This window comes from Microcaecilia unicolor, chromosome 2 (assembly GCF_901765095.1).
Source record: "Microcaecilia unicolor chromosome 2, aMicUni1.1, whole genome shotgun sequence".
In the NCBI taxonomy this organism is placed as follows: Eukaryota; Metazoa; Chordata; class Amphibia; order Gymnophiona; family Siphonopidae; genus Microcaecilia; species Microcaecilia unicolor.
Window position 1 is genome coordinate 44,191,684 of NC_044032.1, and position 27,520 is coordinate 44,219,203.

General features: G+C 40.0%; 1 protein-coding gene across 5 annotated transcripts in view; it reads right to left on the reverse strand.

Annotated features, from left to right (window-relative positions):
• Window positions 1-3,841: 3,841 nt before the first annotated feature.
• The window catches only part of LOC115462854 (ferredoxin-2, mitochondrial-like), a 36,833-nt gene continuing 13,154 nt past the window's right edge, over window positions 3,842-27,520 (reverse strand). For all 5 annotated transcript variants that reach the window (XM_030192903.1, XM_030192902.1, XM_030192899.1 and 2 more), the window contains exons 4-6: window positions 17,849-17,955; window positions 14,994-15,081; window positions 3,842-4,279 (exon numbers count right to left, since the gene is read on the reverse strand). In XM_030192903.1, coding sequence (XP_030048763.1) covers window positions 4,123-4,279; window positions 14,994-15,081; window positions 17,849-17,955 — 352 coding nt within the window. In that variant the 3' untranslated portion in view covers window positions 3,842-4,122. The remainder of the gene's footprint in view (window positions 4,280-14,993; window positions 15,082-17,848; window positions 17,956-27,520) is intronic.

Here is a 27,520-nt window from a genome sequence, read left to right on the forward strand (position 1 = left end):
GTACCACTACCAAACATAATAGCTTTTAACCATCTCCACTGGTCTTCTCGGCATCCAACACCAGCAACATGGCTGGCAACTTCTCATGGGATACCACCCATGTTAGCTGAGTAATCTGCTTTATATTGTCCAAAGTCTGTCATCCTGGCACAAATCTATCTTGGTGAGCCTTGATGAGAGAAGGCAACAGCCAATTTGCCAATTGTTTAGCCAAAATCTTAAGATCAATATTTCGTAATGAAATAGGACAGCATGAACTACAACATGAACTGTCTTTCCTAGGTTTATACAATATCATAATCTCTGCTGTATTATCTTGTGGTGTCAGATGCTGACCCCTCAATGGGTTATAAAATCTAGCCAACACAGGGGAAAGGACACTGCAATATGGGTTGTAAAAAATATCAGAGACCTCATCTAAACCAAGTGACACCCCACCCCCCTCCCCAAGAGTTTGGATTGCTGCAGTTATCTCTCTCTAATTTTAGGTAGGATACTATCCAGGTAGCTAATAAAATTTGCCTGATTTATATTTGGGTTCTGATCATAAAGATGTTATAAAATTTCAGAAAATGTTCTTTCATTCATTCATTCATTTAATGAACATATTCAAGCAAGGCGATGTATGTTCCTCAAATACCAGATCTCCTTTATTATTCCTAATTTTGAGAATAGGTGTAAGAATCTGTCTCTTTTGAAGCTTTCTGGCTAGTCATCTACCCGCTTTGTCCCCAAACTCAAAATAGATTTATTGAGCCTTTCTTATTTGAAACTCAATCATATTGAGGCATAAAGGGTTAGATTCTATATATGGCGCCTGAAAAATTGGCACCGAAAATATTTCTACCTAAGCGTAGTCTGTAAACTGCTCCTAGAGTTAGATGCAATTTATAGTACACATACCTGTGCGTAACTCTAGGTGTGTCCACTTACACCAAGTAAAACTTGGTGTATATACTGGCGCTTAAATTAGGCACCGAGCAGGTGTATTCTATAACCATGCGTGTAGATTTTCAGAACACCCAAAGTCTGTCCATTGTACGGCCATGCCTTTTTGGTAGTACACATTAGAACTTACACACACCACTTTACAGAATAGACCTAGCAAGTTGTGTGCATAAATTCTAATTAATGCCAATTAGCATCAATAATTGCTTGTTCAGTGGCAATTATCAGCACTGACTGACTTTTTAATTAAATTGCATACACAAATCCAGAATATGACTATATAGAATCGGGGAGTAAGGGTGTAAGTCATCAAGCAACATGTATAAATATGTATAAACATTTTTTATCTGCTTTCACCTTAGAATGTTGATGCCTTTTCTCCAGCAACAAAAAAAGATGGACACAAACTTTCCACAATGAATCAGAGAGAATAAAAAGGGGTGGAAGAAGGATGTCCCAAGAGAATCAACAAAAATGAAGTCCAAGCTTCTAAAAATTCTTTATTCTTCAACAATCCAATGATGTGTGTACAATCTGGGCCTACCTAAGACGTAAACAATCCTGATCCTGTGTAGGGTTGGGATTGTTTACGCCTTAGACGGGCCCAGCTTGTAAGGTTTCATGCCAAAACACAGGCTGTGTAGAGTCACAACTTCGGCATGAGCATTTACACCAGCCACAGAGCTGGTGCATGTGCACTAGTGTTCTACAGATAGGTGTATAGCTTTGCAATCTGCTCACAGGTACATCCACTCATTCTATGCCCTATAGAGTAATGACGCTAACTTCCTGAACATTCACTGACCTGATCTAGGCCTAAGCATATCGCTATAGGTTGTGACAAAGCTGTTTATTCATATATTGGTTTCATAGATTCATTGCTTCCATACAGGTTCCTGATGAAGGCTACTGTGCCGAAACACGGCCTGTGTTAGGTTTTTCTTGTGTATGTTCTATTGATGAATAAACAGTCTGGAACACTAAAATTGCACGTCTTCAAAGCTTAAACAAAAAAACAGCACCACGGGCCTTTAAAAATGGAACACAGTTCTTTAATGAACGAGCCTTGACAAAAAGACCCGACACGGGCCTTGTTTCGGTGACTAGCACCTGCGTCAGGGGTCACAGTGATGACGTGGAAAACTTGGGGAATAACTCGAATATATTCCTCTACAATATATATTATTCCTTACCCCACGTCTCATATAGTAAAAGCTACAAAGCAACAAGGCGCTTTATAGCTTTTACTATATGAGATGTGGGGTAAGGAATAATATATTGTAGAGGAATATATTCGAGTTATTCCCCAAGTTTTCCACGTCATCACTGTGACCCCTGACGCAGGTGCTAGTCACCGAAACAAGGCCCGTGTCGGGTCTTTTTGTCAAGGCTCATTCATTAAAGAACTGTGTTCCATTTTTAAAGGCCCGTGGTGCTGTTTTTTTGTTTGGACTTTAGTTTGTACTTCGTTCCCTCTCTTTTGTTATATCCATGCCTTCAGAGCTGGTCATTTTTGGACTCGTGGATTGGTATCTTCCATCATTTTTGGCTTGTCTATTGATAATATATACATATGCACAGGTGTATGTTGGTATTCTAATAGTTTAATGTGTGCGCTTAAATGCAGATGCCTTCTTTACAGATTTACCCCCTAAGAGCCTGATTCACTAAATACATTTTCTTCACATGGAAACAGAATGGGGCAATGGTAAATCAGTCTCTGCGGCAGACCACAGGGAACAGGTCCCTCATTCTCCTGCTCTAAGGTTGGTGGGGACAAAAGAGAAGTTCACTCCTTAGCACAATGGCTACTGATTAACTTTTGCATAAGCAAAGCCTTTGGATCAGGGCTTCCCAAACTCTGTGGGTTAGGACCCCATTCAGGGTCACAACCCTGGCTGGAAGTATACAGACATGTCACTCTAATGCACCTCAGCAGGGTCACAGCCAAAAAATGATTGGTAATGTCTGCTACAGGAGAAGTTAGCTTTTTTTTTTTTTGGTTAAGTGCATTAACTGAACCTTTTCTCTCTCCCCCCGCCCCCCCCCCCCCCTTTTTTAAACCTTGCAGGTACCATTTCAAACCAGAAAAAAAGCAAAGGCCACTGACAGAAGAGACAGGTTATTTCACCTTCTGTTTCAGGCTAAAGTGCTCCTTCTGCTCTACAACAAGTTTATACTACACTGTGTCCAGAAAAAAAGTGAGCCCTCTATTTTGCAACAGCAACTTCAAAACTGCACCAAATTTATTAAAATTGTACATGCACAAAGTGACATCTATTTGGATCACTAACACCAAGCTACCTAGGAAGCCCTTGTCCCGTTTAAGAGACTTAAATTTTACAAACTGCTGTAACAAATCTCAGTTTCTGACATGACTTAACTACTTACTCGCTGAAGTCATTGAGCATAAACAAAAGCGTTGTCAAAGAATATTGAGTTTTAATTACAATACTCAGAGTTGAGAAAAGGATACCATGCTAAAAGATCAGATTTAAACATTCAGACTGCTCAGGCTCACATTAACTAGGTTAGAAACTAACTTTTGCGTAGTGTTATTTAAAATTTTACATTTCAGTAACATTACGGTGGATTTCTACGAAACAACACAACATTGTTTGAAATAGATGTCGCTTTTTGCATGTAAAGTTTTAATTAATTCGGTGCAGGTTTGCAGTTATTAGAAAATGTTTAAGGGACTCACAACTATAGAAAATATCAGCTCTGTTTAACATAAATATCTAACACCATTTACTAATATATAAAATCTGCTCCCTTGCAAACATGTCAAGTTTTTGCATTTAAATAGAAATGCAGCAGCCTTTCCATCACCTTACCATAGAAAAGCCAAGTGTGCACTTCAAGTGTAACAGATACATCATAGTTACAATGAGTTAATCAAACAAACTATATTACCTGGTTGAGAAAAATACAAGCCCCATTGCGCCAGATATCAAGGAGCATGGCATACAGTTATTTCCCATATACAAATCTCGTCCTGCTTTCTATGGGTTTTGTTTTTTTTTGAACAACAAAACTAGGATCAAGATAAGCAACTTTAACAAAATTAACATGGTGAACTGTTATGCTCCTTTGTTGAGTTGTGAGCCTTGGAATCTGTGCCACACCAGAACACAAGCTACACTGCTTTGACATACTCCAGTAATGTTTCACTTAGTGAGGTTTTGGAACGTGTCCGTCTACATAAAAGTTTCTAGTTATTTTGGGCAGTGTAAACTCTGCTCCGTCTAACTCTTTGGTGAGGATGATCTGACAACCCAGGCGTGAGTTTTCCTGTAGCAGAGGAGCCATGTCCAGCATATCTTCTTCTCTAAAGAGAGGCAAGAAAAGGGGGTGAGATGTGAATAAAAAATTATGAGATCACTGGATGCCATAAGAACCTCAGGCCATGGGATGTCTTAGTATAAATGAGCACAGAAAAAAAAAGTTTATAAGTTTATCATGCAAAAAGAAAATGCCAAACAATGAAAAGACACTGTGGATGTGAAAGAGGCGGGGCGGGGGTTGGTAGTGGTGGATTTACTGCACCGACCTCCCTTCCCCAAAGATCCACAGTTATTTTACATTATTCACTGAAAAATTTCCCACTGCTGTTTTATGTTCTCAAATCTATGAACAAACAACACTCCATTCTCCGCACAAGGCAAAAAAGCAGGAAAAACAGCGGAATACACATAAATGGCTGGAGATTCTTCAATATGACTCGACACAGACAATGTTTCGGCAACAGGGAATGGGTCAGAGTTTACAACTACACAGAAATACAGGACATAAAATAAAACAGAGATGTTACCCAAAGTTGAATGTAAAATGAAAAAAAAAAAATTGGTAGGTAACATCTCTGTTTCTCAACTATTTGAGTTGGTTTGCATGTTATGCCTTTTATATTTTGGTATATCTATAGGTTTTATTGTATGCATTTTTTAAGTATTTTAATGTATTTCAATTTGCTGTATCTGTGTAGCTGTAGACGCCTGACACAGGCACTGCTGTCAGAACACAGTCCATGTCGAGTCATATTGAAGAATTTTTAAATGAAAGATCCCCAGCCATTTTCGTCTACTCCGCTGTTTTTTTCTCCTCAATCTATGAATAGCATTAGCTGTTAGTAAAACGTTTACACAGGTAAAGCTAAAGATTAATATTATAGAATCTGAACTAGTAATAAAGCAGATGATGGCAGATAAAACAGCAATTTCCCTATCAAGTCTGGAATGTCATTCTGATCCACTTGGGAAGAATATATTGCACCTGCCAGCCACAGCAGCTTGACCCCTTATAGGATTGCAAATTTACTTATCTGTATTGGGGGCCCTCTGCAGATAACAGGATAAATCAGATACACAATTGGACGATACCATCTGATGGCACTAACTTGGGCTAAGTGTTTGAACAAGAAAAGGAATTCTGTTACATCACAAGTCCTTTCAGTTTAATATAGAGAGCTGCATGTGAATGGGGACAGTGAGGATTCCTTCCAGGTATGCGGGGATCCTGCAGGGGTGGGCTGAGGTCCTGTAGGGTTCCCGCAGAACCGTACAATCGAACCGAGCTTTGCTTTCCCTCCCTTGAGCGGCAGGGTGCCCTCCCCACACATACTGCAAGGCACCCTGGTAGTCTAGTGGCTTGCTTTGGGGCAAGAAAGATCTCCACTCTTTCCTGCCTGCTACTGCTGATCCTCTCACTGCAGCTGCTTGTTTAAAATCAATGGCTGCTGAGACTTCAAGCAGCGGCCTTGCAAGACTTCAGCCCTGAAGCAAGCCACACAGATGGGGTTGCTTTGCTGTGGATGCGCCTATCCTCCATCACACAGCAGCTCTCCATCTCCAAATAAAAAAGAGTAAGCAGAAAAAAAAATTAAAGCTTGGCTTCCCCCTCCCTCCTGCCCAGTCTCTTCTGATTGGTCACAAGAAGCAACTTCCTGTTTTGGAATGCGTGAACCATCTGTTCACGCTTTACAAAAATACTAGGACTAGGGGGCATGCGATGAAGCTACGATGTAGTAAATTTAAAACGAATCAGAGAATAATTTTTCCCCCCATTCAAAGTCCACTAACAGGCCATGCCTTCTTCAGTTTCCCGCAGGCTTAGAGCTTTCTCTGGCCAGAGGGCAGTTGTCCTAGTTGCACTCCCCTAACACCATCCCTGGCATGTGTGATCTTTATATTTTGCACAGTATAAGAGAAAATGCATGTCTTTCTATTTCTTTGGTGTAGCTTCTAGGGATTTTGGTTTAATTTATGTTTATCATTTTGGTCAGCTATTATATATTTGGCATTTGTGTTGTGTGTGCGACCAAGGTATTCTGTTAGCATAAATTTCCTATGTAGCATTCTGTAGTAATTTGGCTTGTTCAATTTCCCCCAATAGTGGAGGGGTTGTTTGTGAAGGGAGACTAGTGTTTGGTTGATCCTATAAAACGACACTTGTACGGAATACTGTTTCTTTTATACGTTAATAAAATGATTTAAACATAAAATCATAACTGTTCGAGGCTTGTGCAGATAGGATCTGACAGAGCTCGCGGGGATGGGACGGGGACAAATTTTGTCCCCGTTTCAATCTATAAGCGAGGTTACTCACCTGTAGCAGGTGTTCTCGGAAGACAGCAGGACATCACCACATATGAGTGACATCTGTAGGAGCCTTGGTACGAGTGCTACGTAGTATTCTAATTTCTAGAAGCTTTTGGCAGTGAATGCAAAAGCTCAGAGAATACAGCTCCTAGGGGAGGGTATGTGGTAATATATCCTGCTGCCTCAAAAAAAACCCACCAGCTACAGATGAGTAACCTTGCTTTCTCCGAGGAAACATATGCCTATAATTACCACTAGGCCCACCAAAAACAACAAACAGCGGACAATAGGGACTTGCAACAGGCAAGGCCAACCAGAAACCAATTAAACTACACTATTATGTACATGCCTGTTGCATAGATGGAACAGAATAAAAACAGGCCTAGGAGCATGGAGTTGTATTCTAGACCCTGAACAAATTTGTAAATCTCTTCAATGGAGGCTGACCTCAAGTGGGCTACCAATGCAGCCATGGCTCTTGACTTTATGAGCTGTGATATGACCCTCTAGCACAGTGGTTTTCACTAATTTTTAAGTTGAGGCCACTATGGAACCAAATTAGCTAAAGAAGGGCGCCAAATATCTTTGTATCTGGGGCTGTGACACTGCTGACCAGCATATCCTCTTGTAACATGGCCCTGGCCCCGAACCACTCCTCAAGGCAGTGGTGTACCAAGGGGGGGGGGGGGGGGGCGGTGGTGGTGGTCCGCCCCGGGTGCACGCCGCGCCTGTGGGCTCAGACTTCGCGAACTTCGCTCGTTCGCTGCAGCTCCCTCTGCCCCGGAACAGGTCACTTCCTGTTCCGGGGCAGAGGGAGCTGCAGTGAACGAGCGAAGTTTGCGAAGTCTGAGCCCACAGGCGCGCGCTGTGGCACCTCCCCCCCCCAGCGGTATGTACCCGGGGGGATGTCATTTTGCCGGGGGGGGGCGAGGTGTCATTTCGCAGGGGGGGGGGGCGGGGGGTGCATCGGCGATCAGCCCCGGGTGCCATCCACTCTAGGAACGCCACTGCCTCAAGGGCAGTTATCAATAAAAAGCAGACCCAGTGCTGGTATGGTAAACAACCTGAGAAGATGACTGGGCCCATTTCCAGTGAAGCTGTTGCATGCATACCAACTTTACGGAGGGGGAGTTGTCCTCTTGGCATGACACTTCTTGGTTACTGGCGACGTCGGTACTCCGGAGCTCCTGGAACCTCGCTTCGAGGAGGTGAAAGAAATGTTGATGCTTCCTCATTTCTACTCAACACTGGGACCCCCCTCAGTACTGATGAGGACAATGTCAAATCCTTCTGTGTCCTCGGTGTGGGGCCTGAGGATACTCAGCCCAGATGGGCAACATCAACACTCATTGTCAAGGCAGGCGGAGACTTCCTCAGCTGTCATGTCCCTACCAGCTACCAAGAAAAACTGATCCGAGGAGAGTGTGCTGACCAAGGACTTCGTGCAGAGTTGGATTCTGCCACCCACTGCAAAGGTTGATTATGTGAAAAGAATTAGTCTACATCCTAGTCTTGGTCTAGGAATGCCTTCTAATTGCTTTTATGAGTCCTGGAGGACGCTACTGCTGTTGCTTCTGAATTTGGCACAGGGTAGTAGCTTCTCTTCAGGAAAGAGAATAGCCATCTATAAATGAAGACTCATTTTCTAATGAAACATAGAAAATAGGGCTACACAATAATAGTGGTTAATTATATAAGTACATAAGTAATGCCATACTGGGAAAAGACCAAAGGTCCATTGAGCACAGCATCCTGTCCCCCAACAGCGGCCAATCCAGGTCAAGGGCACCTGGCAAGCTACCCAAATGTACAAACATTTTATACATGTTATTCCCAAAATTGTGGATTTTTGCAAGTCCATTTAGTAGCGGTCTATGGACTTGTCCTTTAGGAAACCGTCTAACCCCTTTTTAAACTCTGCTAAGCTAACCGCCTTCACCACGTTCTCCGGCAACGAATTCCAGAGTTTAATTACACGTTGGGTGAAGAAACATTTTCTCCTATTTGTTTTAAATTTACTACACCGTAGTTTCATCGCATGCCCCCTAGTCCTAGTATTTTTGGAAAGCGTGAACAGACGCTTCACATCCACCTGTTCCACTCCACTCATTATTTTATACTAGTAAAAAAGGCCCGTTTCTGACACAAATGAAACGGGCGCTAGCAAGGTTTTCCTCGGAGTGTGTATGTTTGGGAGAGTGTATGTGAGAGTGACTGTTTGAGAGTCAGAGTGAAAGTGTGAGTCCAATCCATGCTCCTCTGTCACCTGGCCCCTCCATTTTTCCCTATCCAGCATTTCCCCTCTCTGCCTGAGGCCTGCCCTGCAATCCATATCCATCCATGCCCATCTGTCCCCTCCATTCATCCCTATCCAGCAATTCCCCTCTCCCTGAGTCCTGCCCTTCCAATCCATGCCCATCCATGCTCATCTGTCACCTGGCCCCTCCATTTTTCCCTATCCAGCATTTCCCCTCTCTGCCTGAGGCCTGCCCTCCCAATCCATGGCCATCCATGCTCCTCTGTCCCCTGCCGCCTCCATTCATCCTTTTGCAGCAAGTCCCCTCTCTCCCTTCCATGACCCCCCCCCCCTCGCATCCATGCTCCTCTCTCTCCCATGTGCCAGCCTGGGCCGGCCTCTTCCCCCCCCCCCCCCCCCCCCCCGCTCGCATCCATGCTGTGGTTGGCCACCCTCTTCTCTCCCCCCCAACATGCGTTTTTTTTTTTTCTTCCACCCCCTCCCGCGAACCTGTCGATCCCTCCACCCCCCGCCGGAACGCCGAAAACTGCCGCCGCCGTTGTTGTACTACCTTCCCTTCCCGTAGGTTGTTGAATCATCTTAGAAAGTTTAACTCCGTGCGTCTGACGTCAGACGCACGGAGTTAAACTTTCTAAGATGATTCAACAACCTACGGGAAGAGAAGGTAGTACAACAACGGCGGCGGCAGTTTTCGGCGTTCCGGCGGGGGGGGGGGGGGGGATCGACAGGTTCGCGGGTGGGTTTCGAGGGGGCCATAGCACGGGGGGGGGGGGGGGGGTGACAGCTGATTCCGAGGCAGTAGGAGGAGTAGGGAAACACGTTTTGACGTCAGTGACGTCAGTGCGTGTCTGCCTCACAGACCACCTCCAGCCAAGGAGCCACGGTCCCAAGCACAGAACGTTGGAGGTGAGAATTATTATATAGGATACCTCTATCATGTCTCCCCTCAGCCGTCTCTTCTCCAAGCTGAAAAGCCCTAGCCTCCTTAGTTTTTCTTCATAGGGAAGTCGTCCCATCCCCGCTATCATTTTTGTCGCCCTTCGCTGCACCTTTTCCAGTTCTACTATATCCTTCTTGAGATGTGGCGACCAGAATTGAACACAATACTCAAGGTGTGGTCGCACCATGGAGCGATACAACGGTATTATAACATCCTCACACCTGTTCTCCATACCTTTCCTAATAATACCCAACATTCTATTCGCTTTCCTAGCCGCAGCAGCACACTGAACAGAAGGTTTCAGTGTATTATCAACGACGACCCCCAGATCCCTTTCTTGGTCCGTAACTCCTAACGTGGAACCTTGCATGACGTAGCCATAATTCAGGTTCTTTTTTCCCCACATGCATCACCTTGCACTTGTTCACATTAAACGTTATTTGCCATTTAGCCGTCCAGTCTCCCAGTCTTGTAAGGTCCTTCTGTAATTTTTCACAATCCTCTCGCGAGTTAACAACTTTGAATAACTGTGTGTCATTAGTAAATTTAATTACCTCGCTGGTTACTCCCACCTCTAAATCATTTATAAATATATTAAAAAACAGTGGTCCTAGCACTGACCCCTGAGGAACCCCACTAACTACCCTAATTTATGTACAAAAGTTCTTCACTCCCTAAACTGTATTGTTCCTTCGTTTGTTTTAGCCCAAATGCATGATCCTGCATTTTTTAGCATGAAATCTTAACTGCCAAATTCCAGACCATTCCTCAAGCTTCTTTAGGTCCTTCCTCAAGTTACCCACACCATCAGGGGTGTCTACCCTATTGCAGATTTTGATATCATCTGCAGAGAGGCAAACCTTACCAGACAGCCCTTCAGCAATATCGCTTAGAAAAATGTTAAAAAGAACTGGCCCAAGAATCGAACCTTGCGGCACACCATGGGTAACAAATCCTTTTCCTCAGAATGAGCTCCATTTACCACTAACCTCTTGACACCGCCCATCAGAAAATACTATCTAGGTAGTTCATGATCAATACAAAATTTTAAAATGAAGGGGTAAAGAAATACAATAGCAAAATTAAGATAAGAGCATATCTTTTAATGTCTCTTCTCATAGGATAATTTTAGGGAAAAACAGTAATTTTCCTGTCAGCTAGCACATGCCCACCCCTGGAAACAGAATGATAATCTCATATGACTATAAATAAACAACAATAATGGCAAATGAAGGTGTGAGGCAGATTTTAGGCCAGTCCTGGATTTCTACCAACCTCATTGGTGTACTATCCTGCTTATAATCGAAATAGAAAAACGCCTATATTGTGACCCAAATCGGGAGATCGACGTTTATCTCCACAAAAACGAATAAAGCGGTATAATCGAAAGCCGAACTTGGACGTTTTCAACTGCACTCCATCGCGGAAGCGTACAAAGTTGACGGGGGCGTGTCGGAGGCGTGGTGAAGGCGGAACTGCGGCGTGGTTATCAGGCGATCAGAGATGGGCGCCTTTCGCCGATAATGGAAAAAAAGTATGCGTTTTTAGCGAGAATTTAGGGCACTTTTCCTGGACCCTGTTTTTTCACGAATAAGGCCCCAAAAAGTGCCCTAAATGACCAAATTACCCCCAAAGGGAATCGGGGATGACCTCCCCTGACTCCCCCAGTGGTCACTAACCCCCTCCCACCCCAAAAAATTATGTTTCATAACTTTTTATTTTCACCATCAAATGTCATACCCACCTCCCTGGCAGCAGTATGCAGGTCCCTGGAGCAGTTGTTAGGGGGTGCAGTGGACTTCAGGCAGGTGGACCCAGGCCCATCCCCCCCTACCTGTTACAATTGTGCTGCTTAATGCTTATTAGTCGTCCAACCCCCCAAACCCACTGTACCCACATGTAGGTGCCCCCCTTCACCCCTTAGGGCTATAGTAATGGTGTAGACTTGTGGGCAGTGGGTTTGAGGGGGATTTGGGGGGCTCAACACACAAGGGAAGGGTGCTATGCACCTGGGAGCTCTTTGACCTTTTTGTTTGGTTTTGTAAAAGTGCCCCCTAGGGTGCCCGGCTGGTGTCCTGGCATGCGAGGGGAACCAGTGCACTACGAATCCTGGCCCCTCCCACGAACAAATGCCTTGGATTTATTCGTTTTTGAGCTGGGCGCTTTCATTTTCCATTATCGCTGAAAAACAAAAACGCCCAGCTCACAAATTGTCGAATAAAACATGGACGTCTATTTTTTTCGAAAATACGGTTCGGTCCGCCCCTTCATGGACCCATTCTCGGAGATAAACGCCCATGGAGATAGATGTTTTCGTTCGATTATGCCCCTCCATAGGACTTGCAGCACTGACTTCAACAGGTAGAATCAGGGACCACAAATCCCAAACGGCTTTGAGATGTTCAAAATCAGGACTGGCTAGAAAGCAGGGGCTCTCTCTTCATGTTCAAGTATACAGTGCTGCGTACGTCTAGTAGCACTATAGAAATGGTAAGTAGTAGTAGTCTTTGGGATTCCACACAGAATCTTGCTACTCTTTGGGATTCCGGAATCTTGCTACTCTTTGTCCTTATCCCTTATCTGGCCTGTTTGTCTGTTTTGATTAGATTGTAAGCTCTGTCGAGCAGGGACTGTCTCTTCATGTTCAGGTGTACAGCACTGCGTATGTCTAGTAGCGCTATAGAAATGATAAGTAGTAGTAGTAGTAATGTACCATCACCCAGCATCATCAGCTTAGCCTCCATCTTGGCTAATCACTAATCTTCTGCTGGACTAGAAATAACACTTCCTACAAATGTTTTGAATATGTGTAAGTTGTGATATTTGTTGTTGGGTTTATTGCATTTTACGTGTGTTTTTACTGTAATCCACTTTGGGATTAAAGTGGACTATAACCCCCCAATTCTATACACAGTGCTCACTGTGCATGCAAATTTGGACATGCAATTTATTACTTAATGAGCCAGTTAGCACAAATAATTAGGTTCTATCAATTACTGGTGCTAATTGGTAATAATTGTAATTTATGCACGCATCTTTATAGAGATGTACGCATACATTTTTCCACGTGGATCCAAAAAGGGGGCATGGGTGGGTCAACGATGTTTTCAAACTGAAGTGCAGTGTTATAGAATTTGGGGGATCCATGTCTAATTTAGGTGCAGTGATTTACACCACAGTTGAGTTGGTGTAAGTCCTTGTGCCCAAAATTGGGTGCGGATCCCAGCGCTATTCTATAAGTGATGCCCTATCCGGAGTGCCGTTTATAGAATAACACTTAGCGTGCATTTTTTCGGTGCCCAAATTTGGGCGCCATTTACAGAATTTAGTCCTAAGTGTTTAAAATAAATAAAACTACAGATATCTGCTACAAAAGTTAAAACCCAGTTAACTGTGCAAGAAGGTGGCCTGAAAGCGACTTTGCAAATTTAGTTAATATTTCTAAAACTATTTCTGCAGCTAAGTGCTTGATTCCTCAAACAAATACAATGTAATTACCAGAATGAATGACAAAATATGTTTTTATAGCTGAAGTAAATGCAAAATAAGATGCAAATTTCTCCACAGAATGTCTTTCTATCTGCCATCAGAGTGATTGGATGAGAGGACAAATTCCTTGGCAGAGATCTTATAAAGCAAAGCCACATCAACTTGTAGCTTCTTCCACACCTTTTTTACTGCTTTTCTAGGCAAGCCTAAAATTGTAGGCGGTATGAATAGTATAAAACAAAAAACAAAAAGGCACACAACTGCTTACAAAACAGTAGATAAAAAACAACAAAGCAGTGGAATCAAATGCATTTATTGGAACAATACCCGTTCGGCAGTGGGGCTCTTATGTTCAACAACATCCCTCATTCTATCAGGAATAAAATTTTTACTTCTATTGTCATAATATCTCTGTTTATAATTACTCTGATGCCAGGGATAAATCTTCCCATATCTGTAATCTAATTCATCTCTTTTATATTTATCAAACTTTACACTCTTCACATCTTTCTTAAAACTATCTAACTGTAATTTAAAATCTTCAAAAATGTCCTTAAAACATCTATCATTCTCCTTTAAATAAACCAATTCATTATCAAGAGCTTCTTTAATTTTTTCAGTCTTTTTGTTAGCCGTTTGGATGATAAGGATCATCAAATCCAGAGAGCATTTGTTAAGGATTGCTTCCCATTTCATTAGGAAATCTGCATCCTCAGTGTACATTTTTGGTTCTTTGTTCATTCTTAGTCCTCTGGGAATCATCTTATTCCGACAATATTCCAATAGAGTCAAAGAGTGTAGTTCAGTACGTACTAGTCTCTTATTTAATTTTATAGCTTCTTCCCAATGATTCATCTGGTCAAACTCAGTAGTACTTCTCTCAAAGAAAGGTTCCTTAGGCAAAAGATCTGATGCCCATTTACAAGATCTTTTGCCTAAGGAACCTTTCTTTGAGAGAAGTACTACTGAGTTTGACCAGATGAATCATTGGGAAGAAGCTATAAAATTAAATAAGAGACTAGTACGTACTGAACTACACTCTTTGACTCTATTGGAATATTGTCGGAATAAGATGATTCCCAGAGGACTAAGAATGAACAAAGAACCAAAAATGTACACTGAGGATGCAGATTTCCTAATGAAATGGGAAGCAATCCTTAACAAATGCTCTCTGGATTTGATGATCCTTATCATCCAAACAGCTAACAAAAAGACTGAAAAAATTAAAGAAGCTCTTGATAACGAATTGGTTTATTTAAAGGAGAATGATAGATGTTTTAAGGACATTTTTGAAGATTTTAAATTACAGTTAGATAGTTTTAAGAAAGATGTGAAGAGTGTAAAGTTTGATAAATATAAAAGAGATGAATTAGATTACAGATATGGGAAGATTTATCCCTGGCATCAGAGTAATTATAAACAGAGATATTATGACAATAGAAGTAAAAATTTTATTCCTGATAGAATGAGGGATGTTGTTGAAGGTATGAATAGTATTACATGTGCATCTGAAAGCTATAGTGCAAATATGAAAAAAAAAAAAAACTCCACAAAAACTTATACAAAAATTTGTCAGGGTGCAGATCTAATCTAATTCATTTTTAGATTCTGTATTGAAGTCTGAAGACATAACAATGCCCCCAAACACTGCACCTGATTAAGGCTTCTCACAGTCACAGAATATAAGAAAAAGCCTTCTACACAATCAAGAAAATACGTGAAAAGCAAACAAGGTGAACACATACAATTCTAATAACGTTACCTTTCATCAGGATCTGGAAGTTTATCCAAAAATTTTTCATTCACATACACATGACACGTTGAACATGCAAGGGAGGCTTCACAAGCACCTAAATGTAATAAAAAAAAACAAACAAACCCTGCTCAGTATGAAATAATAAAAAGAGAAAGCCCATGGTTCAATACGGTGGTCTCTGTATTGCTTTTCACTCCGATTTGACTATAACAAGTAAGACCATAGCCTGATTAAAGTTAATTTTCAAACAAGGATCCTTGTACTTAAATGCAAGGTCATTGAGTAGCCTGGCAATACTGCCTTAAACTTTGGATTTAGAGGATGAACAGGGGCTTTCAATGCAATAGTCAAAACTGCAAGAAATGGAGGGACAAATAAATTATCAAAAAATTCCCCTTTCCTTATGCAAACATTCACATGAACCTGAAGCAACCACCATGTTGATTACATACTTGCTCTCAGCCTGAGACAGGCTCTGTATTGTTAGAATAAAAAAAAAATTGAACTTGCTCTTATAGTTCAGATATGTAACATAGTAAAGATTGGCAAAGTGATGTTATCATTGCTGTTCTCCAGCTCTTGCCAAACATCACCTTGTAAGTAGACTGGGAGTGGGGCCTTCAAGCTAGAGACAAGATATCGGGAGAAGATTGAGTGACAGGAGAATTGAATCAGGGACGCGCTATGGACGTAATCTACTTAGATTTCAGCAAAGCTTTTAACACTGTTCCCCACAGGAGGCTCTTAAATAAACTGGAGGGGCTGAAGATAGGACCTGAAGTGGTGAACTGGATTAGGAACTGGTTGACAGACAGACGCCAGAGGGTGGTGGTGAATGGAATTCGCTCGGATGAGGGAAAGGTGAGTAGTGGAGTGCCTCAGGGATCGGTGCTGGGGCCAATTCTGTTCAATATATTTGTGAGTGACATTGCCGAAGGGTTAGAAGGTAAAGTTTGCCTATTTGCGGATGATACTAAGATCTGTAACAGAGTGGACACCCGGGAGGGAGTGGAAAATATGAAAAAGGATCTGAGGAAGCTAGAAGAATGGTCTAAGGTTTGGCAATTAAAATTCAATGCGAAGAAATGCAAAGTGATGCACTTAGGGAATAGAAATCCACGGGAGACGTATGTGTTAGGCGGGAAGAGTCTGAAAGGTACGGGCGGAGAGAGGGATCTTGGGGTGATAGTATCTGAGGATTTGAAGGCGACGAAACAGTGTGACAAGGCGGTAGCTGTAGCTAGAAGGTTGTTAGGCTGTATAGAGAGAGGTGTGACCAGCAGAAGAAAGGGGGTGTTGATGCCCCTGTATAAGTCGTTGGTGAGGCCCCACCTGGAGTACTGTGTTCAGTTTGAGGCTGTATCTTGTTAAGGATGTAAAAAGAAGCGGTGCAAAGAAAGGCTACGAGAATGGTATGGGATTTGCGTTACAAGACATATGAGGAGAGACTTGCTGAACTAAACATGTATACTCTGGAGGAAAGGAGAAACAGGGGTGATATGATACAGACGTTCAAATATTTGAAAGGTATTAATCTGCAAACGAACCTTTTCCGGAGATGGGAAGATGGTAGAACGAGAGGACATGAAATGAGATTGAAAGGGGGCAGACTCAAGAAAAATGTCAGGAAGTATTTTTTCACGGATAGAGTTGTGGATGCTTGGAATGCCCTCCCGCGGGAGATGGTGGAAATGAAAACGGTAACGGAATTCAAACATGCGTGGGATAAGCATAAAGGAATCCTGTGCCGAAGGAATGGATCCTCAGGAGCTTAGTCAAGATCGGGAGGCGGGGCTGGTGGTTGGGAGGCGGGGATAGTGCTGGACAGACTTGTACGGTCTGTGCCAGAGCCGGTGGTTGGGAGGCAGGGCAGACTTATACGGTCTGTGCCCTGAAGAGCACAGGTACAAATCAAAGAAGGGTATACACAAAAAGTAGCAAATATGAGTTATCTTGTTGGGCAGACTGGATGGACCGTGCAGGTCTTTTTCTGCCGTCATCTACTATGTTACTATGTAAGTAGAAGTAGTTGTACCTAATTTTCATCTGAAGATGAAACATCATAGGAAAGAGGAATGAAATGATTAGGGAAAATTAAGACCTTAAAAAAATGCCAGGATGCTAGTCCTTGAACCCAATGAATTTTCTATTTACCCACAAAACAAAGGCAGCACTACAGTTTACTTCCCCAAACTTCTCCACCGATATTTCTCAGAACATGTATTGAAGAGACTAAACTGTAAGCATCAGTCATTGACTTCTTGACTTAAGCCTGTGACAAAATGGCAATAAGAGTCAAAATGTGATATGACGACCAGGATTAAGAATGAGGTCACCAACCCACTCAATGATAGCATGCTAGCTTCTTATATTTCAGCTGCTTAACCTCAAATTATTGGGTTCCTTGTGGATTGCAACCCACTTGGGTTCTTGAGATGTTTACAATGATTATGGATGAAATCTATCCTCCTACAGCAGAAAAAGTGCATGAAAACTGATATTGTAGATATACTGAAAATCCAACTAGGTTGCAACTCTAGAAGACCAAGTCTGGGGAACCCTAGATTCAAGGTCAACCAGGAGCAGCTCCAGCCTTGCCACATGTACTGTTTGGAATGAGGATCTTGCAAAATGTCTTCCACCTGAGGGGTATGAATCATGGCTGGTCTTTGAAGTCCAAGAAAGGTGTGGCCTTGGTCAGCTCAAAGATGTAATATTTGAGACCATAAACCTCATTTGTCCCAAACAGTGGAAAGAACTGTATTTCCACATTTTGGAAGGAAGTAATACACAATTTCATATTAAAGGAAGATAACAAAATATAGGATGTAGCATATAACAATTTATAAACCATCACATACCTTCCAAGTCAATCTCATGCTTATGTGCTAGGTATAAAACATTGTCTCCTACTTTTCCTTTCACAGGTATGCGTTGCCCAGAACGGTCTATAAAAACTACGTTAACTCTAGGAAAGAAAAATACATTTACTGAATGAACTTTGACTTCTTAAAATTGTAATCTGTACACTATCATTGTTATTTATTAAAAATGACACTTGTATCATGCATTATCCCAAACAGAGTTCAGGTTCAATGTGGCTTACAATCCAGACAATTTAATACATACATACATAATAATCTTCTGATAAAGGAAATATGTTGAGTAAATCTTCAATATATGGCTATATGAAACTTTACAAAAATTAGTTTATGAATTATTTTACAAGGTTGTATTGTGTAACAAACAAATTATAAGCAGTTATACAGAATTTTGTATAAAACTGGTCATTCCTGTCTTCCATTATCTTGTTGCAAGAACTTTTCGAAAAAAGTTTTTAATAATTTCTGAAAGTAACTGTAATCATGTACAGATCTAACAGCCCTTGGAAGAAGATTCCACCATTTATCAATTTACCAATTAGTACATTGATAGGAGAAGTCAGCAGAGAGGACTGTTTTGTAAACAATCTTTTTACAATTAGGACGATGGAGAATTAGAAATTCTCTGGATCTAGGGATGGAATTACACATAGGGAGGTCAATCAAAAAGGGAGCATATAGTCAGGGACCATACCATAGATAATCTGAAATGCAAAGATGCATCATTTGAAGGCAACCCTGGCTTTCATCAGAAGCCAATGTAATGAGTAAAGGAGTGGTGATGCTATGCTAAATTGTGAGATCTAAAGAACAGATTTAGACAATGTGGGTATCCGGATAAATGTATTACAGAAGGCTTTAAAAAGGCCAGCCTCAAAACTAGAGAAGAATTGTTGGATACGGGCGTTAGATCCAAACCACATCTGGATTTAGTTTGTGCCCTTAGGTTTTCATCTTTTAGTCATTCTTTTAAGAAAATTATTTTAAAATATTGGCATATAGTCCAGATACATCCATGCTTTAAGGAGATTGTTGCCACTTCTGCACTTTCCCGCAATCCAAATTTAAGAAATCATCTAGTTCAATCATCTCTTTCAATGATTAGAGACAACTCAATTCATAACTTTAGTGGACACAGACCTTGCAACTCTTGTACTGTTTGTGCCCACTCACTTCAGCTAGATTTATTTATACACCCCACCACAGGTAGAAAATACAAGTTGAAATTTGACAGTGACTGTAACTCTGAAAATGTTATTTATATTATTTTATGTCCTTACAATATGATTTATGTCGGCAAGACCAAAAGGAAAATAAAAACTCAGGTTATTGAACATCGTAGCTGCATTAGGAGACAGATTAAATCAGCTCCATTAGTAGAACACTGGATTGATGCCAAACACAGTATAGATGATTTAAAAGTTTTTGTACTGCAGCTTATTAAACGAAATGTCCGTGGTGGAAACACTGATCAAATTCTGTTGAGAGCAGAACAACGTGCAATATATCAAGCTGACTGTGTAGCTCCTAAAGGGCTCAACAAGGAAATTGAATACTTTCACTTTCTACGAGTGCTTTTTTACTTTTTGGCAGTTTTTCCAACTTTTATTATTTTTATTTTTGTATATATTACTATGATTATTATTATTTTTCTTCTTTCTTCTTCTTACTATTTTTCTTATTATATTTTTTCTCATATTTTACATTTTTCCTTTTACAGATTCCATGATCAGTATAATTATTTTTGGCAAATGTATTGGTATATTACATTTATCATATTTTTTCCCTGGATGTCTTTTGTCATTTCCTTTTTTTGGAAGCCTTTGTGTTTTATTACGTTTTTTTTGTCCTTATTATTATTTTTTTCTTATTATTATTTTATTTTTAAATAAAAATGTTTCTATATTATCATTCATTTTTTTTGTTAATATATTATTTTTTTGGTTAATTTTTCTTTTTGGTTAATTTTGTTATGAGTAAATTCATATATGTTGAATGTGCTTTGTGTATGTATATATATATATATATATATATATATATATATATACATATATACACACACACACATATATACACACACACATTATAATGACTAAATAATCCTGGACATTCAATAATATTTATTTTTGTTTTTTTCCCCACATTATGAGCATATTATATATATATTTCATTTATATTATTATAAGGTTTCCATGACATTCTTTGGACATCTTATCACAATATTCCTTTATATATTTCTTTAGTTTTTTTAGTATTTTCTATACATACTGGGTAATTATATTTTATGTTACGTTTGAATATCAAAGGAATATAGTTATCATCTGACTTCCATCTATGTATATAATTATATCATTTTGTTAGAATCTCCCTACAGCTTATTGACTAATCGGGTGGTGAGGTTATCATTTTAAAAGATAATACCTAGTAAACATAATATAATAGATTTTAATTGGCTTTTTCAATCTTTCCTTTTTAATTAATCAATGGGATATAATATATTTGCAAGGTGGCTAGCACTGGTTCTTACGTCAGGTCAGATCGTTTAATTGGTCTTTTAAATCTCCTTTTGTTTAATCATCTGAGGCATTTATACATATTCCTCCTATTAACTGATCGGAAGACTGCTTAGACTAAACATCGGGTGATTAATTTACTAGATTTTCTAATTTATTTCCTGGAACAGGTAGTTATCGAATCCGATTTGTCAGTTCATTAACTCTCATTTATCTTCTATAAACTGGGCAAACTGCCTATTAGTTTCTCTAACACCCACGATGATTCAGCATTAATTGATTTAGACTAACCATCGAGTGATTAATTTACCAGATTTTCTAATTAATTTTCTGGAACAGGTAGTCATCAAATCTGACTTGTCAGTTCATTAACCTTTCATTTATCTTCGACAAATTGGGCAAATTGCCTATTAGTTTTTTTAACACCCACGACAGGCTTGACATCAACTGATTTAGATAATATATCCGTTTGTTACCTAAATGCTATTAGCTAGTACACTTATCAATCTAGTTTTTTAAATTCTGTACACCCTATCAAAAGGTGTCACGTTTCTGCATAGTGTCTTAATTTGGATGTTTTGGCGCCAAATCTTTTTTCAATTTGAATTTGTTGGTGTAAGACAGTATTCTTCTTTGCATTTAGGTAAGGTATTTTCTTCATTTTGTATTTCTTCATTTTGCTACGCTTTGCCGACATCCCTTAGCTGTTTTAGTATGACAGATGTTTAAAGCCCTTCTAAATCTGACTGTCGATATATCCGATTTTCAATTTTTTTGTATTAGTTTTTCATTCTATTGCCCACTTCAATGTCTTGCGCGCTATCCTTTGTATATCTTTGTACTTTCACCGCTATGGATACATTTATATGCTTTTGGATTCCTGACATCATCGCTTATATATTACTTTTGCTTTAGGGTACTCCTGTTTTATTTGTTTCATCTTTGGTTTTTTTGTCTTGTCAAGCTTTTTCGACATCTCTTAGCTGTTTTGGTTTGATAGTTTTTTTATGTTCTCTTCAAGTCTGACTCTCAGTTTTATAGGTTTCCATTTTGTAGCATTTTTTAGCATTAGATTTTGCATCCCATTGCCCATTTTTGTCCCTCACGCTACTTACTGTATACTTTCTTGGAACTTTTACTCTAGGATATTTTTCTTCCTATTTTTCATTTTTTTTTTTGCGTCTGGAAATCTGCCATTTTTAACCTTGGAATTTTGTCTACGGTACTGGTTGATATATGATTTGATATATTCTGTTTTTGTATAAGCCCATTTTTCTCTCTTCATTTTTCATATTTATTTTTTCATTTTTTTATTTACTTTTCCTTGATTATAATGATTTTGCAATCAACGCTTTTGATGTTCCTTTACAGAGAGATCAATTCATATGCTCCACTGTCAATCAGTATACAATTGCGCACTCACTGATCGGTATGTTCATTTTTCATATGTCTGCCATTTTATGTTATATCTCCATGTGACCTATATGTAATGCAACAATTTTATCCCTTTTATGATTGGATTTGCATCAGTATTTTTACTTCTATTTATCATAGTTCCTTATATGTAGGAATGTCATATTATTTCTATGGATCAGTTCATTATATTATTTTTAACATTTTTGTTCTGTTGTATGCTATATCATTTTATATAAACAAATATTACAATGGATTGATATAACACACTTGTGCCATGGATATGAGATTTTTTCTGAGGTATGTTTTATAGAGTTTTTCAAATAATTTTTTTTATTATTAATTTGTATTACTTCTAATCTCTTATCTCTGATGTATCAGTGGATTTATTATAATAGTTATACAATAATTTTCATTTTATCGAATTACATCTACTCTATTAATATATCGAATGTGTAATTTTACATATTTTTTGTGTATATGTTGTTTGTTTTGATTTTTAAACTTCTTTATATATCTTGTCTATTTTGATTTTTATGTATTAAATTTAATTATATATATGTTATTTTCTAGACCTCTGATGAAGGCTTTTTTAAAAGCCGAAACACGGACCTTGTAGGGTCCAAATAAAATTGCTTATTGGAGCATCTTACCCTGAGTTTGGACTGATCTCTTGAAGTTGGTTTCTTTTCCACTTTCTTTTGTGATGCTAAATTGTGAGGCATTACATACAAGTCTTCTGGCAGTGTTTTGGGCAGTCTGTAGTTTATGACCCTGCTCTTGCATACTACATATACTGCATTACAATAATCAAATTGGGACAATACTAAGGTTTGGGCTAAGTTTCTGAAAATTTCTTTTTGAGAAAAGGGGTCTAATTCTTTTCAAACTCCATAAAGTTTTAAAGACTTATCACTAGAGATACTTGCAGATCAAAAGAAAGGTGTTGATCGATTGTAATACCTAGAATTTTCACGTTCTGTTCTAGTGGGAACTTGCATTGATCTATAACGAATTCTATGGCAAGGTATGAATGGAATGGATCAGTAAGAACTAAGAATTTGTTTTTTTCCCCTATTTATTTTCAGTTTGAAGGTGGATGCCCAAGATTCCATCAGGTCTAGTCCTGCTTTAACAATATTCAAAATTTTGCTTAAATCGTTGATACGTGTAAATGGTCATGTCATCTGCATAAATAAAGGTGTTGAAGCCATTTTCTTCTAGTTTCCTCCCAAGTGGGGCCATAATGATATTAAAGAGGATAGGAGATAATGGAGAACCTTGTGGCACACATACAGGAGTCCATGGTAGAGAGATGAGACCTCTGAGTTTCACTTGATATGCTCTTAACTTGAGGAAACATTTGAGCCATATTCCCATGTTGTCAAGTATTCTCACTAATATATCATGGTCTACCATGTGAAAAACACTGGACATATCAAATTGTAGGTTAAGATTTTTTCTGCTTCTACTAATTTCTCTCCTAAAATTAGATATTAAAACATTAATATCCAGTGTACCTGAATGTAACTCACCTTGAGCTACTACTGAAAAAGGTGTGAGCAAAATCTAAATAAATAAACAAATTAAGACTGCCTCAGTGCTATAACAGGGTCTGAAACTGGACTGCGACTTATGTAATAATGAGAAGTTTAGGGAAAGGGAAATGGGACTTGATATACTGCCTGAGGTTTTTTTGCAGCTACATTCAAAGCAGTTTACATATAAATTCAGGTACTTATTTTGTACCAGGGGCAATGGAGGGTTAAGTGACTTGCCCAGAGTCACAAGGAGCTGCCTGTGCCGGGAATCAAACTCAGTTCCTCAGTTCCCCAGGACCAAAGTCCACCACCCTAACCACTAGGCCACTCCTCCACTCCATTAATTTAGTAAATCAGTAGAATTGATGCAACTGGTCTGTAACTGGTTACATCATTTTTATCCCCCAATGAATATTTAGGGATGGGAGTTAATATGATGTTACCTTTTGAATCAGAAAAGATGCCATGTTTGAATAAGTACAATAAATGTGACCTTAGGCATTCAATGAAGAAGTCAGGAGTTAGATTGGACAAGGGTCTAAGATACAATGGGAGGAAGAATATTTAGAATGTTTTGGTTGTATAAAAAGTTGGAGGTAAGAAGTCCAACCATACTCGATCTGCAGCAATGGACAATATATTGGGTTCTTCTATATAATTGTCTAGCTTGCCTGTTAGATGAATTACATTTTGTCTTAAGCTTGCACACTTTTTGTTTGAAATATATTGCAGTTATTCTCTCCTGAGTTTTCGTTCATGAGGTTTTTAACCAAGGCATATAATTTTTTTGGCGATTGAAAAACTGATAGGAGGTGAACGCACAAAGTACTTAATTTTCACTTTTTAAATTTTATTTTTGTAATCCCTAGTTGCTTTCTTCCATAGTGTTTTTTTTTCTATGGTTTTTGTTTTCATCCATTTTCTCTCCAATTTTCTACAGTCTCTCTTCATGTTTAGGATGTCTTGATTGAACTAGTTATTTATTTGTTGCATTTGTATCCCACATTTTCCCACCTAATTGCAGGCTCAATATGGCTTACATAGTACCGTAGTGGTGATCGCAAATTCCGGTATGAAAAATAACAGAGTGGACTTGCGTTAAAGTTCATGAGTAATAGAGAAAATTGGTGGTTAAAGAGAGAGAGTTAAGATTTGACCAGTTCTGGTATAAGTTTCGTTGTGTTGCAGGGTTCAGGTATTTAGGTTGGATCCTTATGGTATGCCTTTTTGAACTAATTGGTTTTTAGTGATTTCCGGAAGTTTGTTAGGTGGTGCATTCCATAGTTGCGTGCTTATGTAGGAGAAGCTGGATGCATATGTTGATTTATATTTAGTCCTTTGTAGCTTGGGTAGTGGAGATTTAGGTATGTGCGTGTTGACCTTGTTGTGTTTCTGGTTGGTAAGTCTATGAGGTCTGCCATGCAGGCCGGGGCCTCGCCGTCAATAATTTTATGAACCAGGGTGCAGATTTTGAACACAATTCGTTCCTTGATTGGGAGCCAGTGTAGTTTTTCACGTAGCTTTTTGCTTTTTATTTGGTCAGGATTTGTTTTTAATAGGAGCTATATCATCTAATATGTTTTTACAGAGTTCATCCCAAGTTACCAAGAAGTTGTTAGATTCTAGCATAGAAATTGGTTGATTTTCATCTAGTTTAGACCAAAATTATTCTATATTGATTTCGCCACTTGAATTATATAAAGTAGGTTTGTAATGAGCTGTATTGTTGTAGTTAACTTCTTTCTAGTTTATTTTAAACTTTAGTCTACTATGGTCTGTCCATAAAATTGGCTCCCATTCTATCACGGGCATATAGATATTAGTGGGATTTATAAGTTTACAAGCTAGTAGGTCAAGTATGTGACCTTTACTATGTGTAGAAGTCCCTTTAGGAGTTATGAAGCTCCAAGATTCAAGAACCTGATGCAGTTCTTTTGATATAGTCTATTTTTTTCTAAATGAAGGTTAATATCACCTACAAACAATATATTGTCACAGTTGGTGCAGATGTAGAAGACTTTTCAGATTATATATCCATCATTCCAGTTTCCCAGAGGTCGATAAAGTGAAGATATTTACCTGTAGCAGGTATTCTCCGAGGACAGCAGGCCTTATATTCTATTCTCACATGTGAGTAACGCAATACTGTGTTGCCCGGTCCGGAGGTTTTGACAAGCTATTAAGAGCTTTGTGGAGTGCAAGACATGATCCACTGTGCATGTGCCTTCCCAAACGCCACAAGAGCGCAGTTACCACAGTACAATACTACAGCATATATAAGAAGAAGAAAAAAAAAAAAAGACAACTCCAAGGGGAAGCGGGAGGGTTTTAAGTCTATAAGGCCTGTAGTCTGCTGAGAATACCTGCTACTGGTACGTATCTTCACTTTCTCGAGGACAAGCAGGCCTATTTATTCTCATGTATGGGGAATCCCTAGCTACCAGGCTCACCGAAAACAACCATTGGTCAATTGGGCCTCACAACAGCGAGGACATAACAGATTAACCTGAAACTATATACAAACTATGTGACAGTGCAGCCTGGAACAGAAGAAAAAACAGGCCTAGGGGGATGGAGCTGGATTCTATACTCCAAAAAGATTCTCCAATACTGTCTTGTCCAAACCGAAAGTCGCATCGGGTATCTTGTTCAAGGCTGTAGAGTGATTTGAATGTGTGGACCGAAGACCATGTTGCAGCCTTGCAAATTTCTTCAATGGAGGCTGACCTCAAGTGGGCTACCGACGCAGCCATGGCTCAACATTGTGAGCCTTGGCATGACCCTGCAGGGTCAGCCCAGCCTGGGCATAAGTGAAAGAAATGCAATCTGCCAAACAATTACAGATTGTGTGTTTCCATGATGGTGACCCCCATCCTGTTGGGATTAAAAGAAACAAAAAGTGGGGTGGACTATCTGTGGGGATTAGTCCACGCCATGTAATAAACCAATGCTTGCTTGAACTCCTAGATGTGCAAGGCGCTCTCGGCAGGATGGGCATGATGTCAGGGAAAGAACGTTGACAAGACAAATCGACTGATTGAGATGGAACTCAGACACCACCTTTGGCAGGAACTTAGAGTGCATGTGGAGGACTACTCTGTTGTAATGTATACGATGCATCCATTTCTAAGGCCTGAAGATAACCGACTATGAGTTGAAGTAACAGCCACCAAGAAAATGAAGTACTTCAGATGGCAGGAATCCAGTGGCTCAAAAGGAGTTTTCATCAACTGGGTGAGAATGACGTTGAGGTCCCATGACACTGGTGGAGGTTGATGGAGGACTTTGAGAAAAGCAAACCTCTTATGAAATGAACAACTAGAGGCTGTCCACAGATAGACTTACCATCTACACGCTGATAAGCACTAATTACACCGAGGTGAACCTTTATAGAGAGTCGGTCTTAAGACCAGACTCGGAAAGGTGTAGAAGGTATTCAAGCAGGGTGTGTGTAGGACATGAAATAGGATCTAAGGCCTTGCCCTCACACCAGACAGCAAATCTCCTCCATTTAAAAGAGTAACACATCTTCATGGAATCTTTCCTGGAAGCCAGCAAGATCCAGGAGACACCCTCTGGCAGACCCAAGGAAGCAAACTCCAGGCTCTCAACATCCAGGCTGTGAGAGCCAGACTGGAGGCTGGGATAAAGAAGAGACCTCTGGCTGCATAATGAGGTCTCTTCTTTGCTTCTTCTGAGGATAACTCCAGAAGAAGAGGGAACCAGATCTGTTGAGGCCAGTAAGGCACAATCAGAATCATGGTCTTGACCGAGTATCAGCAAAACCTTCCCCACAAGAGGTATGGGAGAATGTGCATACAGAAGACCTGTCCCCCAGTGAAGGAGGATGATCTCCGATGCTAGTCTGTTGTTGGCCTGGAGCCTGTAACAGAACTGAGGGACCTTGTGATTGATGTGAGTGGCAAAGAGCTCCATTGAGGGGGTGCCCCATGTTTGTAAGATCTTGCGGGCAATGCCCATGTTCAGAGACTGCTCGTGAAGTTGCATGACCCTGCTCAGTCTGTCAGCCAGACTGTTGTTTTTGCCCGCCAAATAAGTGGCACAAAGTAGCATACCATGCCGGAGAGTCCAACTCCACATCCAAAGGCCTCCTGACACATAGGGCATGATCTGGTGCGCCCCTGCTTGTTGGTGTAATACATTGCAACCTGACTGTCCATGTG